This window comes from Rutilus rutilus (assembly GCF_951802725.1).
Source record: "Rutilus rutilus genome assembly, chromosome: 10".
Classification (NCBI taxonomy): Eukaryota; Metazoa; Chordata; class Actinopteri; order Cypriniformes; family Leuciscidae; genus Rutilus; species Rutilus rutilus.
The window spans coordinates 38,340,246-38,359,646 of record NC_140215.1 but is presented as its reverse complement, the minus strand read 5'-3'; the positions used below and the strand labels follow the sequence as shown (position 1 = coordinate 38,359,646).

General features: G+C 41.9%; 1 protein-coding gene across 1 annotated transcript in view; it reads left to right on the top strand.

The window, feature by feature from the left end:
• LOC311298016 (sacsin-like) overlaps positions 1-18,370 on the top strand; it is a 37,317-nt gene extending 18,947 nt beyond the window's left edge. Inside the window, exons 6-8 of the mRNA XM_084420568.1 lie at positions 5,460-6,888; positions 6,986-7,074; positions 7,172-18,370. Coding sequence (XP_084276694.1) covers positions 5,460-6,888; positions 6,986-7,074; positions 7,172-18,075 — 12,422 coding nt within the window. The 3' untranslated portion in view covers positions 18,076-18,370. The remainder of the gene's footprint in view (positions 1-5,459; positions 6,889-6,985; positions 7,075-7,171) is intronic.
• Positions 18,371-19,401: the final 1,031 nt, after the last annotated feature.

The following is a 19,401-nucleotide window of genomic DNA, read 5'->3' as shown; positions in this document are numbered from 1 at the left end:
CGCCTATCATGGTGCCCCGTTCCCTGCCTACTGTTTGGACTCTTATCACCTCCTCTTCCTCACTATCTTGTCTAGTCTGCTGTTTTGTTAATAAACCCCTGAACACTCATTCTGCATTTGAGTCTTCCCTCAGAGATCTGTGACATCTGTATTGTAAAAAGCGCTATATAAATAAAGATGACTTGACTTGACTTATTTTGAACAAGGGCATGGCGCCAATTGTTATAGCCAGTGGTTGTGAACACATCATCTGTCCCAGCTGAGCCAAATTTACGACATGCATAACAAAATGCAGCATCCCGTTCAACAGAATATTCGAGCCACTCTCTATATTTTAACCAAGAGCAGCTGAACAGCTATTTCCACTGCCACTAAATGATCGACTGGGGTATTTTTCTAAGCACATCACCCTCACTCTCATCGCAGGACACCCCTGCACACACCGGCCGATGGCGCGAAGTGACTTAGGTGATGAAGACCCCTTTCATCACCTAAGTCACCTCGCGCCATCGGCCGCGGCACTTGCTGGGGTTTGTCGCCGGTGTTTGCAGGGGTGTCCTGCGATGAGAGTGAGGTTGTAGGGCGGGGTATGCTGTTGTCATCGGCAGGCGTTGCCATTTGAACGTCTTGTAGAGGTTTGGGCTTTCTTAAGCCAATTTTTTACGCACAAAATTTTTACGCGGGACGCACAAACAACACGCAACCAAGTGAGCAATTAAAGAGATAGCTTCACCTATGCGCATCACGATCACGAAAGGACACAACCAATCAAGCATTAAACGCATTAAAGCAACAATAAAGATTATTTTTTACTTTAAAATAATGTTTCCAAAATCGTTTCAGTGGTTCATTAAGTCGTAAAGGCATTAAGGGTGAAAGGCACTTCTGCATTCGCTTTGCATCCCTATATCTGCTATAACTGCACTATGCAAGTTTGCCAGATCGGGTAGCATTTCTGTAGTTTGAATGAGACATAAGAAACTACAAATTTAACTTGCTTTACGGTAAGCGTTACAATAGTTATTATTTAGTTTTTCTTCGTTTCTGATGTTGCAATACATCATACTTTCATAAAATCATGCAACATACTCTACCTTGTCTGTGAACATCATTCATTCCAAAGTCGGTGCTGGATAAACAGCGACTATGAGGGCAACGGTAGGCTGTGGTAGGCAAAATTATTTACGACAGCGGTAATAAATACGGAAGTGGATGCACGCACTAGTTGCTTTTCGCTGAGGAGCCGAGAGTAATTCAGAGTCAGCGGTGGTCCAGCTATAGTGGCTAAGGGACTACATCTCCTTTCCTTCCTTCAGGGAACGAGGGTTGCATACGCAACCGAGACGTTCCCTTTCAGTCGTTCACGTTCTACTATGTCCATCTACTATGGAAAGCGCCACTAGAGCTGCCACCTTCCAGTGCCTGGACGAAAGCCTCCTGACCCCCCGCTATTTTGAGGCGGAGAAGGGCAAGGCTTAGGCCAGGGAAGTCAACTGCTGTTCCACAGGACCACTGGGAAAGCGTACCCTATCAAGGAAGGAAGGGACGCTGCGGAAACCACATCCTGCCGAAGGGAGGTAACATGTGGAGAATACACATATGGACTGAGTGGATGACCGGCAGTACAACATATGGAATGTCACTGGGATGACTCCAGCCTATAACAGGGGGGAGGATCAACCGAACAGTGACACGGGCTTGCCGCAGGGAGCCGTACCGTGGAAGAATAAACATATGGGATCTCCGTGGGGATCACAACATATGGACCCAGCCTAACACAGGTTCCACCAGTGCACACGAGTGATAGGCCTGGCTTCGGACGTTCCGCCACATTCGTTGCCGAAAGGTATGGAGGAACTTGACAGGGTTCGCTTGTAAGGGGAACTCACTGGAGCAAGAAATGCGCACGTATCCAGTCCATAGGAGGGGAATGGCGCACCAAACTGACACTTCTAACAGTGCTTACAGTGAAACTGGCTTCATGTGAAGGGAGCCCATGGGAAGCAACGGTTCGACACATAGGCTAGTTCTCTAGCGAACGTGTATAGGTGTCGCCCAGCATTTGAGGTGGAGGAGACAGCTCTCACTCCAACTGTTAGCAGGAAGGAAGCACTGAAGTGATCGAAAAGCCTTCGGGATCTCCTGACGGAGAGAAGACTCATTTCAACGAATAGGTTCAACTTCTAAGGAGGAGCAAGCCTCTTTTTTAAAGAGGTGCTCTCACAGAAGTGACGGTTTCTACGGCATTAACAATTCTTGCGGTAGTAACCAGAACTTCCACATCCTGTTCTTTTTAGAACCAGAACTGGAACTCTCCAAGGTTGAGGGTTTGGCGACAGGCCAGAGTGTTTATCACACGGTGCGTGTCGCTCTGCCAGGGCCACCTCGGGACTCTGCCGTGAAGCCAGTGCTGAAGCGGTCTTCATAAGGAGGAAGCTGTGTGGCTGCATCTGCCATATGCCCCAGGAGTCTCTGAAAAAGTTTCAGTGGGACCCTTTCTCACTTCTTGAATAGCGACACACCTCTATCTGAGATATGCGCTGGACCGAGACCATCTCCATACAAGAAAAGAGATCCTCAACCCTTGGGTAAGTTTACTCTTTCCCAGTTGACCTGAAGACCCAACTGGCTATGGAGCACTCGAACGGTAGGACCATGTACTGATACTTCGTACCTTCGAACGCAAGAACACAGGAGGCCTGTGGAGCGGAAGGATAGAGATCTGAAGTACATGTCCTTCAGGTCGAACGCTGCAGACCAAGCTTGGGGACGGGGCATTTTTGAAAATGCATCTCCGTGTTTAGCAAGTGAATGGAGGCTTACGAAAAAGGGCCCATTTCAGTTGACACAGATCCAAGATGGTCACAACCCACCACACATTTAGGGTACAATGAAGTACGGGCTCATGGAAGCCAGACTTCATATCGGCTGGAGGGAAAGCTAGCTCGCGTCCTTCGCCAGTAGGACTGCGACGTACAAACACAGGACAGGAGCACTGCTCAACACCTAGGTGTGATGAATCTCACTAATTTTTAGGAGCATCTCTGCGCAACACCTAGGTATGATGAATATCACTGAGCCTGGGCGGAAGCCGAGCGAAATGATTCGCAAGCCGACTCTGAAGGTACCATTTGGGGCCAGGCTGGACCAGTTGGAAGCATTTTAGGCCAGCGAGGTGGAGGACAGGGACCTGGCTCGAGAGGCCTTACCTGTCTCCACAAGACGGCCAAGGATGCGTGAAAAGGCGGATAACACCCTCCTCCATCCCTGAGCGGCTCGCTCAGGAATGCTTTCGCTGTCGCTTGCCACCTGGCTTGGCAGCGCCTAGAGCAGGCTGGGCAACCCTACTGCGGCCAGCTCTATGCTGAGGCCTGGCTGGAGGCTGCTGTGGAGGTCCAGCGGGAGCAGCAGCAGGGGAACACCCTCGGCGACGAGCAGGCGGAGGAACTGCAAACGGTGGCGGGGTAGAGGCACCAGCAGGCCACTAGGGCAGGATGTGCCAGATGGTCTCCGTCTGCGCTTGGGCAGCAGAAAACTGAAAACTCCACTAATGTGGACATCGCCAGACCGATCACGCACGCCACGACACTCGTGCCCCAGAGGGCGAGGTCGGATGCGGTGCGGAGCTCAACTATGAGCGCACGGGGCTAACCTCGTGCATGTCCATGACTCCTCAGTCCATGCCAATCATCCAACCGAGACTGTTCGGGACACGGTGGAGTATTCCACTTGAGCCCGACAGCCTCGGCGGCCCGATTCAGCATAGCTGATGTTTCTGGATCTGGCTCGGGCAATGTTACACTCCCAGAGGGAGATAACGCAGCCGAGTCATCATTTCCAGAGGTCAGCTCATCCTCCAATGCTGCAATCGGCATCCTGTCCTCTGGAGAGGCCCCGAATGAAATGGCTGGTCGGTCCATTGCAGAGGGACCACTGCGCTCAACGGGTGGCTCCACCGGCTGCGATGTGATGTGAGAGGAGTGAGGGGCCCACAGGGATTGGTTACTGGATGGGGAAGCCTCACTATGATCCTCTGATCACCCATCCCACACGGCGCCGCAGCGGGGCGTGGTAATGGGGACTCCACCTTCACGCATGAAGGTGAGTCTCGATCTCAACACCGCAATAGTAATATCCTCGCAATGAGAACACAAACTATCTATAAAAAGCTGCTTCAACGTGCTGCATATATGCACATACATTATATATACACATATATATTATACATATACATTCTACAAACACGTGATACACTATTGTGACCGTCCATTTGGGGGGACAGGGAACGATCGCATCCAGAAACGCACGGGTGGAATGGCATCTTGAAAAAGACGCAAACGCACCCGTGTTGCTCTTTCAGGAAGTGGGACCCATCACCAGTGTCTGAGCACAGAGGGGATTGACCGCGGCAGTGAACTGAAACAGTGAAGCACTTATTTTTCCGCCCTCTAACCAGCCGTCAACAAACACAGAAATTTGATGCTGTTAAAACAGCAGTTGAGAGCTCAAAGCTCGCGATCACCGCTGCACTCGCACTGTAGAACCACCAGCACCGGCAGAACACCGACACACTCGCTCATTGTATACAACAATACTCTTCAGAGCCATCAAAAACGATCGGCTCCGAAGCAAAAAGCAACTAGTGCATGCATCCACTTCTGTATTTATACCTGCACCGCGGGGGTGGAGTGTGTGATGCGAATCACGCACGTCAATTACATTGACTCGTTCAATAGTACTCAAAGATGACAGGCGTGTTGGAGCCAATAGTGCTTCCGAGCCAGTAGTACTCCCTAGCGTGATCCCATTCAGTCGAACGTTGACTACGTCGAACGTGAACAACTGAAAGGGAACTACCTGAGAATCACTGTTTATTTCATTTGTATCTTTGTTCTATGGTATTTATTTGTGCTTTTTGAAACTGGATTATTTGTTTATTACTGACTGTTTACTTGTCTTTAATAAAAAAAATTATTTAAGTTAATTAGGCTAGTAGTTTTTGTTGTAGTATCAGAATTGTAAATAGAGAATTGTGATATTTCACTGGTATCTAAACATTTAAACCACTGACTCAACCAGGCCAGTAGAAAAAAATCCTTAGCATTGAGCCATGCAGAAGCAGCTCTAAATATGCCCTGAGCTATTAAATGAAAGATAAAATATGACAGAGCATTAGAATGAACAGTGAAAGTAACAGATGCTTGTACAATTCATTTTAACAGGCATAATTAAGCATGTAAATAACTGAAGGGAATATTCAACAAATGTAATTCATATTCTTTTGGTTTCTCTACCTAATATATTTAAAAATGACAAATCCAGAGAAAATAAAGGTATCATTATTGGTAGCGGCCTCCTTATGGAAAAAGTGGTATCAGTGCATCCCTAGTACTTGGTGTGTCGGATTCTGACATGGATTTGTAACAACAATATTTAAAACTATTATTGTTTATTTACAGACTTGCCATGTGTATTCAGTTCTGAACACCTGGCCATCTTTGACCCTCAAAAGAAGATGTTTGGAGATGATGAAGAAGGCTATCGATGGTCTTTAGATGATGAAGAGGACAGAGAGAGCCTTTTGAACTTGAGAGATCAGTTCCAGCCCTTTCAAAATGTAGTCAGTCAAGTCATCAGTTGTTCCTGGGAGAAGGTCATCAGCGAGGAGCAATACTTCAAAGGAACGCTTTTCCGTTTCCCTCTGCGCAGTGAGGCTTCTGAGATCTCCGATAACTTGTATGACTCCACAAAAGTTACACAGCTTTTTGACAGTTTCATTGCTGATGCAGACATCAGTCTTCTTTTCCTGAGAAATGTGTCATCCATTACTTTGCTGCATATTGACACCAATGGTTTCTGCAACAATAGGTTAAAAGTTTCAGCGTCAAATCAATTTGACACTGACCTTTCTCATGTCAAGCAGGAATCATTTGACAGAAACACTTGTTTCAAAATCGTATCACACATTTCCCAGAAAAAGGAAGAAACAAAGTCCCAGTGGCTTGTGACACCTTGCCTTCTGAAACACGGATATAAACCAGAGATTGACTCTCTAGCCAGTAAGCTGAGCTTCTACCCTCAAGTTGATGCAGCTTTTCGAATAGATGAAGACAGATCACTTTGCAATGGGCGACTAAGTTGCTTTCTGCCACTTCCAAATAATGACTCAAACAAAACTGGGCTTCCCATTCACATCAATGCTTGCTTTGGCCTGACAGATAATCGGAGGTTCATTAAGTGGCAAGAGGAGGATCAGAAGAATGACGAGTCTGCAAAGTGGAATGAGCTACTTATAAAAGAGATCCTTCCTCATGTATATATTAGGATGATCCTGGATGCCATTCAGTTATCCAGAAACTCGGCCCTGCCTGCTGCCACTGTGTACAATCTTTGGCCTGACCTATCCAAGACTGTACATAAAGACAGATGGCATGAAGTTGCAACAGATACTCTGAGGGGTCTAATTGAATACAAGATCTTTCACCTTGCCAGAGATGAGAAAATCTGGGTGTCTCCCTCAGATGCAGTTTTTCAAGTCAACAATATATGTAGTGACACAATGTCTGCGATATCAAGATTATTGATTGCTGAAGGAGAGAATCTGGTCACAGTCCCAGAAAATATTTTGAATGATGTTCAAGAAATCTTCCCTGAAAGTGATACCTTGACATGGGTGACTCCATCTTATGTTAGAGATGTCCTTCACAGATGTGAGGAGGAAAACCTCAGTAAAGATGACAAATACTCTCTTCTTGAATTTGCTCTCAGTGATGAGAAGTACACAGAGCTACAAGGTCTTAAGCTTCTGCCTCTCAGTGATGGAACCTTCACTTCATTTAGCAATGAAGGGCAGAACACTGTTTTGATTGAGAATGAGAAGTTTCCAAGGTACGGAGTGATACAGTTGTCTCTTTCCTACTTTAATTCTTTAGTGTGTTTATATTGTGTTTTCAAAGTAATAATAGTCTGTTTTTTCTTTGTTTAGAACATTGCTGCCATTTTATAAAGAAAGATTTATACCCAACGATCTGAGCCATGTTTGCACTAAGCAACTAAGGAAACTAGCAACAACGAGTAAGGAAATTGTTTAATATATTTTATCGGGAGTGCTTATAAAATATTTAATTAATATCATGCATGTTTGTGAAATTTGGTCTCACTATTTTTTCAGGCACATACAACATAATCAATTTGGATGCAAATCATGTTGTTGCACTCACCAAGAAGCACTTACCCATGGACTGGAAGGTGACCCAAGGTCATGTGACATGGAAAATAGCAGAAGATCATCACCCACCAAAGAGCTGGTTGTCTGAATTCTGGAAGTTTCTTAGCACTGAATGTAATGAGTTAAATGACTTTATTGACATTCCTTTAATACCACTGGAGCCTCTACAGAGTTCAGGCAATTCTGTACTGTTAGCAAGGTTGCAGAGTAACACAACTTTGATTTTTCAGAGTAGCACAGCATCTAGCTTGTCAGATCATGTTCAGAAAGTGTTAAGAATGGTGGGATGTACAGTCATAAAAAGAGATGTGTGTCTTAGACATCATGACATTGAGAGGTATGTTCTTCCTGCTTCACCAAGAAGTGTTCTACAAGTCTTTGTGAACTCACACAGAGATAAGGTCATCAAAGGCATTGCCTCTGCTTCATCACAGGAAAAAGAGGAGTTGAAAGTGTACCTCTCTTCTTTGGACTCTTTATCAAATGCTGAAAAGAACTTTCTTTCCATGTTGCCAATCTTCAGAATGATGTCTGGGAAATATGTTGCAGTTCAATCAAAACAAGCAGTTGTTTCAACCACCAAACCAGCCATTCCAAATGATTTGCCAATGCCTGAGACCATTGTAATGTGTGCAAATGAAGCTGATCGCAGACTTTTGACTCTTCTGAATATTGAACTCTTAGATGCCGCTAAGTTGGCTGTTTGTTTGGTTGACTCTATTGAGACAGCCTCTTTCAAAAAAGGTGAGAAACAGACAGTAATGACCTGGATACTGACTAATGGTAGCATTCTACTCTCACAAAGTGAGCAGCTTCTTGCGAAAACCAAACATCTCAATTTTATTGAGACAACTCAGGGAGAAATCAAACAAGCCTCAAACGTTTTTGATCCAAGAAACAGGACATTTAAGGACCTTTTTGAGGCAGATTTCTTTCCCCCACCTATTTACACAAAGACAGAGGAAATGCTTCAGAGTTTGCGACTCCTTGGCCTAAGGACAGAACAAAAACAAATATCAACAGAAAACATACTCCAAGTAATAAATCATACTGAAAAGCTTTTTGCCCACTCACCAGATAAGGCATTGAAAAAAGCACATACTCTAGTTCGAGTCCTGAATGAGAATGATTTTCTTTCAAAATTCACCAAGGCGCAGATAGAAGAGCTGAAGCAAAGGCAGTGGGTGCCCTGTGAAAATCCAAAGTTCTTGAATGGAAGCATTTGTAGAAATCTTAAGAGTGGTCTATATAAGCCATCTGAAGTACGGGATTCAAAGTATTCTTCAATTGTTGGATATGTTATGCCACTTACCTCTGAGCTAACAGGACATGTCTGCAAAAATCTTGGACTTTATGAACCCCCTCCTGTTGAAAAAGTCTTGGAGAACCTCTCTGCACTGAGATCAATGGTCAACCCAAATTCAGATTTTCAGTTTAAAACCGAGCTGCACAGTATTTACAAATTCATGCAAGACAACATGAGAAATTTCACAGATTTAATAGACACAAAAAGCATCCCCTGGATATGGAATAAAAGTGAGTTTGTCTGTCCAGGAGATATAGTTTTAGCCTATCCACCTGAATTGGATCTAAGCCCCTACATCAAGAAAGTGCCTGAAGAGTTTTTGCAATATGAAAACCTGCTAACAAAATTTGGTGTGAAGAAAACACTGTCCAATGAAGAGATTGAAGACATACTCCATGACATAAAACAAAGAATTGACTGCAGGTATCCTCCTTATGGAGACTTGACAGAACTTAAAGTGTTAATTGCCATTCTTGACTGGATGCGAAAGAATGAGAAGCTTTTAAAGGACAGTACCCCTGTGCCTGTCATGGCACAAAGTCAAAACTTTACTCTGCAGTCTTTGTCCAAAACAGTCTTCTGTGACATCAGTGCCGAAGGACTTGATGACCTGAAACAAGACAATGAGGAGTTCTATGTCATTCATGAAGAAGTTCTACCCATCACTGCAAAATGGTTTAAAGTCCCATTCTTAAGTACTCGCATCTTAAAACCACAGCTCATACAAGCAGAGCAAGAGTCCTTTGGTATAGAACAATGTGGGCAATCTGAACCAATTACTCAAAGAATTAAAAACATTCTGAAAGAGTATGATGAAGAAAGTGACATTTTTAAAGAACTCCTACAAAATGCTGAGGATGCTGGGGCAACCACATGTAAATTCCTCCTTGACTTCAGAAAACACAAAGACCCCCCTGAAACACTCTTTGATCATGGAATGGCTCTCTGCAATGGACCATGCCTTTGGATCTTCAACAATGAGCTTTTTTCACAAGAAGACTGGAGAAACATTGTCAAAGTGGGGTCAGCATCAAAGGAAAAAAAAGTTGAGATGATTGGAAAGTTTGGGCTTGGATTTAATTCTGTTTACCATGTGAGTGATATCCCCTCGATTTTGAGTGGGAAAACCCTTCTCATTCTTGATCCAAATGTCACCCATTTGGAAAAGCACATTCTCAGCAAAGGAAACCCAGGAATTAAACTTGACCCATTCCAGGAAAGACTGTACAAAAGGTTTCCTGGACAGTTTAAATCTTATGAAGGAATTTTTGATTGTGATTTGTCAGTGCAAAACAGCAAGAAAGCTTACAATGGCACCTTGATTAAATTACCATTTCGCACTCAGGAGGAGGCCAACAAGTCAGAGATCAGTTCAAAGGTATATGATGAGGAGCGAATTAGGAGTTTTAAAAATCATTTGACTGACAATTCACAAACACACCTACTATTTCTGAAGAGCATTACATCTATGTCCCTTCAAATTGTCCCTGAAAACGCATCGACTCCTCCATGGAATGATCAGATTCAGACTCCTCTCAAAATATCCAGAGAAGTCATGAATTCAATTGATGTCTTGAATGACACACGTCTCCAAGAGATCAAGAACACCTTCAGAAATAGTGATATCAAATGCCACAACATTATTGATGTCAACAAACCACACATTGTTAAAATAGTTCAGGAGAACTCAGATAAATCCGTCACTCAGTACTGGCTTTTGTACTCATGTTTTGGGACGCATGATTCTTTGCAAATGTTCCAGAGAAGAACTGAACAAGATCCTGTTTTTTCATTTCCAATTGGAGGTATAGCTGTACCTTTGCATAGAGAGGCAAAAACTAATGCATGGTCCCCTGATGAAAGCCTCTTTGGCCAGGCTTTTTGCTTTCTTCCTCTCTCAATTGATACAGGTCTTCCAGTCCATGTCAATGGAACTTTTGCAGTCACATCAAATAGAAAAGGTCTATGGGAAAAAGGAGTGAAGTCTGAGTGGAACAAAGCTTTACTGAAAGATGCTGTAACCTCTGCTTACATCACTTCACTGCTTGAGCTGAAAAAAATGGCCCAAAATGGACATATCCAGAACTATTCCTTCCATACATTTTGGCCTAACACAGAGAGAGTAAGCAAAGCATTTTTACCCATGGTTGAGTCTTTCTACTCAGCAGTTGTGAAGAATGCCAATGGCAAATCTCTGGAGCTTTTAAGCAATGGACATAATTGGTGTTCTATGGACAATGTGAGATTTCTAAATCCAAAAATTGAGGAGAGCCGAGTAATTGGAGACATTGCCATGAGAGTGTTCTTGAGCTTGGGAGCTTCATATTCCAGTGTTGTTTCTCTCCCATCATGGGTGAGACAGAGTTTCATTGATTGTGGCTTCAAGTTAGAGATCAAACAGAGAACAATCAACTGGCCTGAGTTTTACAACATTGTTTTGGAGAACTTGAGTTCTGTGGACACACACAGCAGAAATACTCTTGTGTTGAATGCCATTGACTTGAATGATCCTGCTGTTGATGACCTACTGAAAAATTACCCTTGTATTCCAACACAGAGTTGTAAGAAGCTTCAATTTATTAAGCGACTTGTAAATCCTTCTGGCAAAATGGCTTGTTTGTATGAACTTAAGGAAGGACGCTTTCTTGAAGGAACATCAAATGACTTTCTCTCACCAAAAAGGATTCAACGACTTTCAGATTTGGGAATGCTGAGTGACCGCCTCTCTTTAGAGGACATCATAGAAAGAGCAGGGAAGATATCCAGTGTTTGGCAACAGGATAAATCTGAATATCGTAAACGTCTTCAGTGCCTTGTGGATTCAATGAAAGTCTCCATAAAAGAAGATGATAATTCTCTGCACTGGCACACACTGGCTCAAATTCCATTCCTTCCTGCCTTAGTTCCTTTAGTTCAGCAAAGCAATAAGTCCACTGTTCTTAAAAAACCTGAAGAAGTTTACAGTGACAGTTGTCACAATTTAGTAAGCATGACAGAATTCACAGTTGATCATTCAAATCTTCAAATACACAATTATGATTCAGTTCTCCAAAAATTGAGAGTAAGGACAAATCCACCACTTGAGACGGTTCTTCAGCAGCTGCTAAAAGCACACCAACACTGCGATGCATTTGAAAATACTGCTCTCCTCAACATTACGCAGTCTTGCTATAAATATCTCAACTATTACTTATTGGAACAGAAAGATCCCAATCCCATTATTGGACATGCAATGTCATATCCATTCATTTTCATTGAGGATCACTTTATAAATGTGAGGTCAGTGGCCAGAAGTGAGCAATTTGAGGTGAAACCATATCTCTATGTCCTTCCAGTCAACTTCTCCAAATTCGAGAGGCTCTGGGACTGCCTTGGTGTCAACAAAGAATTCACAAGAGAGCAATTTGTTGCTGCACTTGATGAAATTAAGGCTTTAAATGGATCTCAACCTCTTTCCATGTCAGACCTTTATAAGTGTGTTGCAATACTCATGAAATTATACAAAATGAAAAATGAAAAGCTTACAAACTGTTTCATACCTGATGAGAGAGGTGTGTTGACACCTTCTAAAGAGCTGAGATTTAATGACAGCCCATGGATGCCTGTCTCAGCTGGTGTCAAGCTCACTCATGATCTGATACCTCGGCCTGTGGCCTGTCATTTTGGTGTAATGACAACAAGACACCATACTCTGAAGAATCATTTGGTCAGTGGGTTTTCCCTTCATGTCAAAGAGTTTGGACAAAAAGAGAAACTAACTGTCAGAATAAAAAATATAATTGATGCATATCCATCTAAAAAAGATATTCTGAAAGAGCTCATTCAAAATGCTGATGATGCAGAGGCAACAGAAATTCACTTTGTGTGGGACAAAAGAAAACATAAGACAGAAAAGATATTTGGAAAGAAATGGGAACTGGTTCAAGGCCCGGCTCTCTGTGTGTACAACAACAGAACATTTTCTGATGATGATCTGCAAGGTATCCAGCAGCTGGGGGAAGGAGGAAAACATGGGACTTTAGGCAGAACTGGAAAATATGGACTTGGCTTCAATTCTGTGTATCATCTGACAGACTGTCCATCTATACTGACCGGTGACAAATGGCTCTGCATTTCTGATCCAAATCTAAAATACGTGGAAGATGTAATAAAACAGTCCCCAGGCTGCATGTTTTCAGTTGATGATGAATTAAAACAATCTTTTGAGGATGTTTATCATACCTTTCTTCCAGAAATGTTTCCACTCAATTCTGGAACCATGTTCAGGCTCCCTCTCAGGACAGAGAAAATGGCAGAACAATCTGAAATATCTAGACACACAGTCACAGACCATAACATGAAGGAACTTTACACTGCCTTGACTGAAGATCCTGAAGGACTAATTCTCTTCTTGAAACACATCACAAAGATACAGTTCTTGGAGATCAGTGACGATGGAAAGTGGAAAAAAAGCTCTTTTGTTATTGAAAAGAAACACACAGAGAAGAACATGGTAAGCAAGGAAAACTTTCACAGACATGTTCGAGACTCCCTGATGTCAAGAACAGCAGAACCCTGCCAAACCATCTATGACATGCAAATCTTATCTGGAAATAACCAAAGTCAGTGGGTCATTGCAGAGTGCTTTAGCTTTTCAAAACAAAACTATGAGCAAGAAACCAAGCAAGATCATTTTAAAGTTCCTCAAGCTGCTCTGGCTGCATGTTGGAAAAGCTCATTTAACCACACATTTACTGGCAAGGCATTCTGTTCTTTGCCATTACCTGGAGAAACTGGTTTGCCAGTCCATGCGAATGCCAATTTTGAAGTAGATTCTTCTAGAAGGGACTTGTGGAAAGAGGATGGTGATAGTTTGAAGACAGAGTGGAACCAGTCACTGAAAGTAAACATAATTTCACCACTCTATGCAGATCTCCTGTTACATCTGTGTTCAGTCATGAAGGAGAATACACCTACAGCTCTTGTAGTCCTTAAGTCACAGCTAGAGACTTCTTGCCTTAATTACTTTCCGAGCACTTCACAGAAAGTAGACAAAGTCTGGCACGAGATGATCCATGAGGTCTATAGATCAATCAGCCAACGTGATCTTCCAGTCATACCCACTGTACATGCTGTTTCTGTTGAGTCATCACACCTTTCACAACAAAAATACACAGTTACCTGGTGCAGTCCATCTAAACCACATCCAGCAGATTGTCCATATTTTTCAACTGATGACCATGAAAGAATTTTCCACATTTTAGATGAGATTGGGATGAAATTAGTTCCAAACACCTGCAAAATTAATGAAATAAAAAAGAATTTCAAATCAGCTGGTGTGAATGTGACAGAAGTCAGCGCTTCAACAGTGATGAACTTCTTGAAGCAAAGATCGTTGAATGATCCTTCTCAGACAACTAGTAGTTTGCCTTTGCCCATCAACCAGACCTTGGTCAAAAATAAAACAAGATGTTCAAAACTTTTGAGCTTCTGCTTGAAAAATGCCAATGAGAAAAGTGTTCATGACCTCAATGGGCTGCCTCTTCTCCTCACAGAAGATCAGGTGTTAAGAGTATTTGACTCTAAATCCCCAAAGCTGATATCAAAATTTAGCAGTCTTTTTCAAGGACACCACGAACTGTTTGCAGATATTGATGTCATTAGAAATCACATTCAAATTCTACAGAACGGAAAGTTTATTAAGGGCTTAACAATTGCCATGGCAGCTGAATATCTGAAATGGAAACTTGAGCAGCTGCTCAGTCAGTCATTACCTGATCAAAGGTGCCAGCTGTACAAAGCGGAGACAGAGACGATCAAATGGCTGAAAACTTTATGGAGCTTCTTTGAGGATCAAGAGCAATTCTACCAAAATGAAAAGATGAATATCTACAGTGAGATAAAAAAGCACTTTGATGACAGTCCTATTTTACCAGTCATTTGCCCCAGTCAAAATAGCAATCATTTCTTACAAACAATGGGAAACGTATCAAAAGTGATTCTGAAGCCAGATGAAAAAATCGCTTCCATTCTCATAAAACTGGGGTTCATGAAATTAAACATCAGGTTTTTCATTGATTTCAAAGACTTCCTTTTCAAGTATATGAATCCAGAGCTCCTGCAAACAGGAGACATCAGTGCTGTTTTAGAAGAGGTTTATCATGTACCTCATTCCCAGTTTGAGGAGCTGTCAAAAGATGAATGTGTAGATCTTCAACACTTCTTACAGAATGGGATCAGAGATTCCAAAAAGAAGAGTGGACATGTGAAGATGCTCAAGTCTTTGCCCCTGTTTGAGTCAATAACAGGAAAACGGGAAAGGATTGATTTACACAGAAGGATATTCATTCTAAATTCTAAACATCAGAATGATTTTCCAAACTTGTACCGTGTTGATGAATGTGACTGTATTTTCCTCAAGCACATCTGGATAAACTTAGAATTGTCAGAAATTCTAAGCATTCGGATTCTAGATGATCTGGAGTTCTGTGTACAGTTTATTCTTCCTTCTGTGCACATGATGAAAGAGGCCACATTGCTTGATTTAATGCAGTTGTTAGTGAAATTTAGACCAGTGGACCCCAGGATTGTCTCTGCATTGAGAGACGTCAGATTTATTAGAGACATCCATGGCTCTCTACAGGTGGCTTCATACTTCTATGATGACAGTGTATCCTTTTACAAGGTAATGGTTCCAAAAGAGAGATTTGTGCCAGAAAAGTTTTGGGACAATTTCCAAGGTAAACAAACTAAAGCACATCGTCTCTTAAAGGACCTTGGATTGAAACATGAAGTGTCTGATGAGGAAATCATTCAGTTTGCAAAACAAATTGAATCTGAAACTAGAGGCAACAGTCCTCTGGATGTTCTTGAGGAACGATCAAATCTCCTGTTTAGTACTGTTTTGTCAAAGAGTAATGACAAAAACTCTAAATTACTGAACAGAGTTGCTAACATTAAATTCATCTTTCCAGTGAAAATTCAGCAAAAACTTTGTGATTATCACAAGGCCTTTGCTCAAGAGAGGGAAGTTGTTGCAATCAGTGGATCATTGATTGACAGAGACAATGATCACCATTATCTGATATGGACATCTATGCCAATCCTACCTTCAGAACTCTGCTCTTCACATCACATAAAGAAAATGAAGGATGTCGGAGCCTTGGAGACTCCACCCCTTGGACAAATAGCTGCTAATCTGAAAAACATCTGTAGGTCTCAGTGTGACACTAACACATTGTTGGAAACAAGAAACGCAGTATTTAGCATTTCATATGCATACCTTCAGTCAATACATTTTGATCCCTCTCTGTTCTCAGACCTCCCCATTATCTTGGTGGAAAACGGGACAAAACTTGTGAAGGCAAAGCAGACAGCACTTGTGCTACATGATGCTCTTGAGTTTAGGCCTTATTTGTACCGCATTCCCCCAAATTATATTAAATTTGAAGACTTCTTTAAGAAGATAGGTGTAAAGGAGAGGCCCACCGTCAATCAATATATCACTGTTCTTCAAGAAATCTATTCTGATAGTTCTGACAAAGACAGCCTTCAGGCAAATCAGCAGAAAGCTGTGAAGCGTGCTGTACAACAGCTGTTTTGCCTGCTGAAAGAGGAACAGAACAAAACCTGTTTCCAAAACAACCCACTTTATCTTCCATCAACAGATGGAAGACTCTATGAATCCAACACTTTGTTTTTCAACGACACAGTCTTCCAACCTGCAAGACTTGAGGGTCCTTTGGAAACCAAGCTGAAACTGCTGGAAAAATTAAACTGCTGTCATCTTGGAAATGATCACTATGAACATCAAACATTGTTGCAGTTCCTTCCACAGCAAGTTCGCCCCAAATTTCTCTCGGATGTAGTTTCTGAAAATGTGGAGGGAGCAAGTGTCCAATATTGTGATGAAGGGGGATGTGAATTTAGGGGCTGGTTTGAAAAACACTTGTCTTCTGCTGCATTTCTTCATGGTCTAGTCTGTCTCATCAGAGAAGACAGCAAAGGTGGGGTTTCACAGTCTGAAGCTGCAGGAAAGTGTGAAGAAATCTTTTCTAAGATTCAAATTATCTGTTGCAAAACTCTTCAGACTGAACTTCTGTTAAACCATGAGCCACTTGAAGGTAGTAAGGCTGAAACAGATGTTTATGTAAAAAGAAAGAAAGATGGATGCAATTTCTACTTGAAACACAACGATGACATGGTCCCTAAAGTAGTCAATGAAGTTAATGTGTGTCTTACTACAGAAATCAATGCTCTTCTAAAGAACTGTCTGACCACCTCAAGCCTTTTAGTCCTTGGGCATCTTCTTCTGTGTGATAACATGGAGGATGTTGAGAAAAAATTGGCAAATCATGGCATTCATAACAGTGGCCAGGAGGAAGGACACAGTGCTTTACCAAAACCTGGATGTCTCATACCTGAAGAATGGCATGACTGCCTTGATATGAACTTCCTCAACAACTTTGAAAGTGGAGAGTATGTTGGCTTCAGCAAGGATGGATCTAGTGAATATTTCTATGCCATTGTTATCAACCGACTAGATGATTCACTCGGACAAATAAGACAATTTCCTGCCAGATATAAAATACAAGTTGGCAGTGATGACTTCATTGAAGTAAGCTCTCTTGACCTTTACCAATTTAAAGGAGAAAAGAAGGCAACTGTGTCAACAGGGTCCACTTGTACAGATATAGAACGTCTTTTGATATCCAGGCCTCCACCTAACACAGGGTCCACTTGCACAGATATAGAAAGTTTTTTGAGATCCAGGCCTCCACCCAAAACAGTCTTTCCAGGGACATTTGAAGAAATTAAAAGAGAAATTGATCGAAGCTTAAATGAAATCTGGAATATGTCAAGTGAGGACAAACAAAAAGCCATTAAACGTCTCTACCTCCGGTGGCATCCAGACAAGAATCCAGGCAACGAAGAACTTGCCCATGAGGCTTTCAAATACCTGCAGAAAAGAATTGAGGAACTACAACAAGCGAAAACTGCACATAGCACATCCTCAACCTGTAGAGACTTTCGGGATTTCTATGACACGTGGAACACAGAGGCACAAAGACACAGGAGGGGACGCGAGAGTTTCCATCAGAACTACTCTAGAAGACACTATAACTTTTGGTCAAACCACAGAGAAACACCAAGGCCAAACAGAGGAGAGGCAAAACGCTGGTATGAACAGGCTCAATGTGACATCAGAGCAGCTCACAATGACACTGGAGGAGATTGCTCAGAGTGGTGTCTGTTTAAGGTGCATCAGGCTGTGGAAAAAGCCCTGAAAGCAGCAATGTACAGTAGAAGTGGAGAGCATCCCAACAACTGCTCAATAACTAGCCTTGCTCAGCAGGTGTCCCATTACAGCCCACAGTTGACTTCTTTACCAAACACTGTGAAGCAACTGACTGAACTTGGTGTTGATGGCAAAAAAACTCAGTATCCGAACTATCACCAATTTCCTCACATTCCAAACAACCAGTTCAGCTTCGATAATGCTAGAAGTGCACTGGATATTGCAACAAAGCTTTTAGAAAAATTAGAAGAATACATTTCTTGAAGTAGCTTGAAATTACAGACTATGTTCCACTGAGACGATCATGAGGATCTATTCAAGTAACAATACTTATCTTCTTTTTTTATCTGTTTAGTACTGCTACCATGCATACTGAAATTCTTATATCTTTGTAATCATGTTTTGATATTTGCATTTACATTATTGTATACTGGACATTGTTGTAGCAAACAGTAGAGTAATGCCGATGTAATGGGTTTGATTCCTAGGGAAAGCATGAAATAAATGTAAATCTTGAATGCAATGTAAATTACTTTGTATAGAGATGTCTGTGAACTCTGTATTAAAAATGACAATATAATAAAAATTTCAATGCCAATCATTTAAAAGCATGGTTTTTATTAAGAAATATTAATAGAAGTCAAAAGCTGTGTCAACCAAATATTCACTAAATGACATAACTGCAAATAAAATGAATATTACCAGTCACACAATCCTCCTGCGATATAGATGCTGTATGTGCTTTACAATCTTTGCAGCAAAACCATTTCGAGTCTATTGCAATATAAAATATTACATGAACAGTGACTCATGTTGTTCTCCTTACTGTTTGATCAAGAAATTAAACTTCGATTTGAGCAGCATCTGGTTTCCTCCATGCCACTGCAAAAACCATGCCAAACGTATTCATATGTTTCTGGTGTCCCAGTAATAACTTATTAAACAAATTCTGTACATAATTACAGCAGGCATATCGCCTATCGTGTACGTAGTGAGCACAATATAAGAAAGCAAGCATTGTTAGAAGTGGTCTATACAGTGCTGGCGCAAGTATCCAAATCCACTTTTGCTAGTTTAACGACGGGAAAAATGGTCGGCACACCCGGCACATCATCTAAAAGGGTCGTCCCTATTCTCTTAATGAGTAATGGGTGTGTTTTGGGTGTAACGTGAAATAAACCAACCATAGACTCATCTCCCATTCCCTTTAAAAGCAAGTTGAGCTCGCGCCATGTCGGATTGCTATTTACATGGTGGAACTTGCAAGCGGAAAAACTGAATGCTTCTCTGGCTAGGAAACGGATCTGCTCGTGTGAGAGGTTAAAGTGTGCAAACAGACCATCTACGGGACAAGCTGGATTCCACCATTTATATATGTATACAATAATAATCTCTTACATTGTAATCCTTTTATTTTCAATATTTGGCTAGTTTGTTTGCTGCTGCACACAATTTACACCCTGTGTGTAATAAGCAGAGTGTACGAGCGTTGTGGACCCGCCTATAGGTGCACATTACTAACACACTCTTTAAATAACAAAAAAAAAATACTGCGCCATTGACTTTAGACCAGGTTTCAGTTGGTAAATG